The sequence below is a fragment of the Neoarius graeffei genome, chromosome 20 (genome assembly GCF_027579695.1).
Source record: "Neoarius graeffei isolate fNeoGra1 chromosome 20, fNeoGra1.pri, whole genome shotgun sequence".
In the NCBI taxonomy this organism is placed as follows: domain Eukaryota; kingdom Metazoa; phylum Chordata; class Actinopteri; order Siluriformes; family Ariidae; genus Neoarius; species Neoarius graeffei.
Window position 1 is genome coordinate 8,848,031 of NC_083588.1, and position 1,910 is coordinate 8,849,940.

At 43.4% G+C, this 1,910-nt stretch overlaps 1 gene segment (V, D, J or C); it reads right to left on the reverse strand.

Moving 5' to 3' along the window:
- Nucleotides 1-211: 211 nt before the first annotated feature.
- Nucleotides 212-672, reverse strand: LOC132869456 (Ig heavy chain V region XIG14-like). The segment is given in 2 exon segments: nt 212-522; nt 621-672. Coding segments are annotated over 2 exon segments (354 nt in total).
- Nucleotides 673-1,910: the final 1,238 nt, after the last annotated feature.

Below are 1,910 nucleotides of genomic sequence, written 5' to 3' on the forward strand. Positions count from 1 at the left end.
CTCAGTCATTTTAACCTCAACATGTGGGGCAGATGTTGTCAAAGTAGAGAAAGAGCACCACTCAGAGGACTTGAAGCAAAATGAAAAGCAGAATGTTCATGAAGATGTTCATGATAAATGACTCTGGGGTTCAGTTTCCTGCTGAGGGAATATTTACAGCTCATGAGGATGTGCTTGTGTCAGTTTTTGTACAGCTCTGGAGTCTGTTGTGTCAGTGTGAGTCTCTTGCACAGTAATAAACAGCCGTGTCTTCAGCTTTCAGACTCTTCACTTCGAGGTACAGCATGTTTTTATTGGTGTCTTTAGTGATGGAGAACTGGCCCTGCAGAGACTGAGCAAATGCCGTGCTAGTGCCAGTGTCAATGTAGCCGATCCACTCCAGTCCTTTTCCTGGTTTCTGACGGATCCAGTGCATGTAGTAGCTGCCCATTGAGAATTCGGAGACAGTACAGGACAGAGTGACTGACTCTCCAGGTTTCTTCACCACAGAAGCAGAGGAGGTCAGGGACTGTCCATAAGAATCTGGAAGAGAAGAGTATAACTCGGTAATGTTATCATGTTTATCAGGGCTGAATGGCTCTTTTTCCTCCCAATAATCTCATGAAAAATCTGAAACTTACATGAAATGAGTCCAAATAAAATACACTGTCCTAAAATCATCATTCTCTGAGTTCTGCTTCAGTCAGATTGAAAGTTTATGGGAGTGTTATCTATCACACAGCTCACTGGAAACTAGAAGAGCCAAGAACATGTTGTTTATTCCCGACTCTGTTTCAATAGGGAGTGTCCATGAGCACTTTGGATGGATTAAACCCACAACCACAGGCTGCTCAGTGTAGAGATGAGTGGATGATTAGAAGGTTCTATGTGGAACCCGACAACGAAAGAGTTGAGAGTAAAACCATTTTTAGAAGCTGAGAACCCTTAATCATCCACAGAACCTTTAAACCATTTGAATGTCTCTGAATGGAAAAAAGGATATGATTTTTATACAGTGTAACATCATACAGATTCACATTTCATAGGAAAAGTTTAAACAGGGGTTTATTTGTATAAAATTAGACTATTGATCAACTTCCTCATTTCAGTCCTTATGAATTTACCATGAAAACAGGTTCTCCAGAACAAAGAGCCTTATCTCCTGATCAACACAGCACAGGTCGCTGAACGCTGGATGTAAGTCTGTTTAATCTGAGGGTCATGATTCACAGCAGGATGTGAGAAGAAAAATGGCCTGAATGTGCAGAGAGCAACAAGTTGAGATGGCTGAGTTTGTACAGACTGCCCTCTAGAGGCACAAAAGTCACACACATCACATCACATCACATTATCTCTAGCCGCTTTATCCTTCTACAGGGTCGCAGGCAAGCTGGAGCCTATCCCAGCTGACTACGGGCGAAAGGCGGGGTACACCCTGGACAAGTCGCCAGGTCATCACAGGGCTGACACATAGACACAGACAACCATTCACACTCACATTCACACCTACGGTCAATTTAGAGTCACCAGTTAACCTAACCTGCATGTCTTTGGACTGTGGGGGAAACCGGAGCACCCGGAGGAAACCCACGCGGACACGGGGAGAACATGCAAACTCCACACAGAAAGGCCCTCGCCGGCCAGGGGGCTCGAACCCAGGACCTTCTTGCTGTGAGGCGACAGCGCTAACCACTACACCACCGTGCCGCCGCACAAAAGTCCTATTTTCAAAATATCCAGAACTGGAAGGAGAGATTTTCAAGAAAAAGGTTCAAATGCTTATCCAAAAAAATATCAAAAAGAAAAACATGAAAAATGACAGTCAACCATGTCATTTACATTTGGCCTATAACCTTATCCACAGGAATTTGGATAAAACATCATTAAACATTACTGAACAACAAAAACATTAGTCTAGAATGTTCATTTGC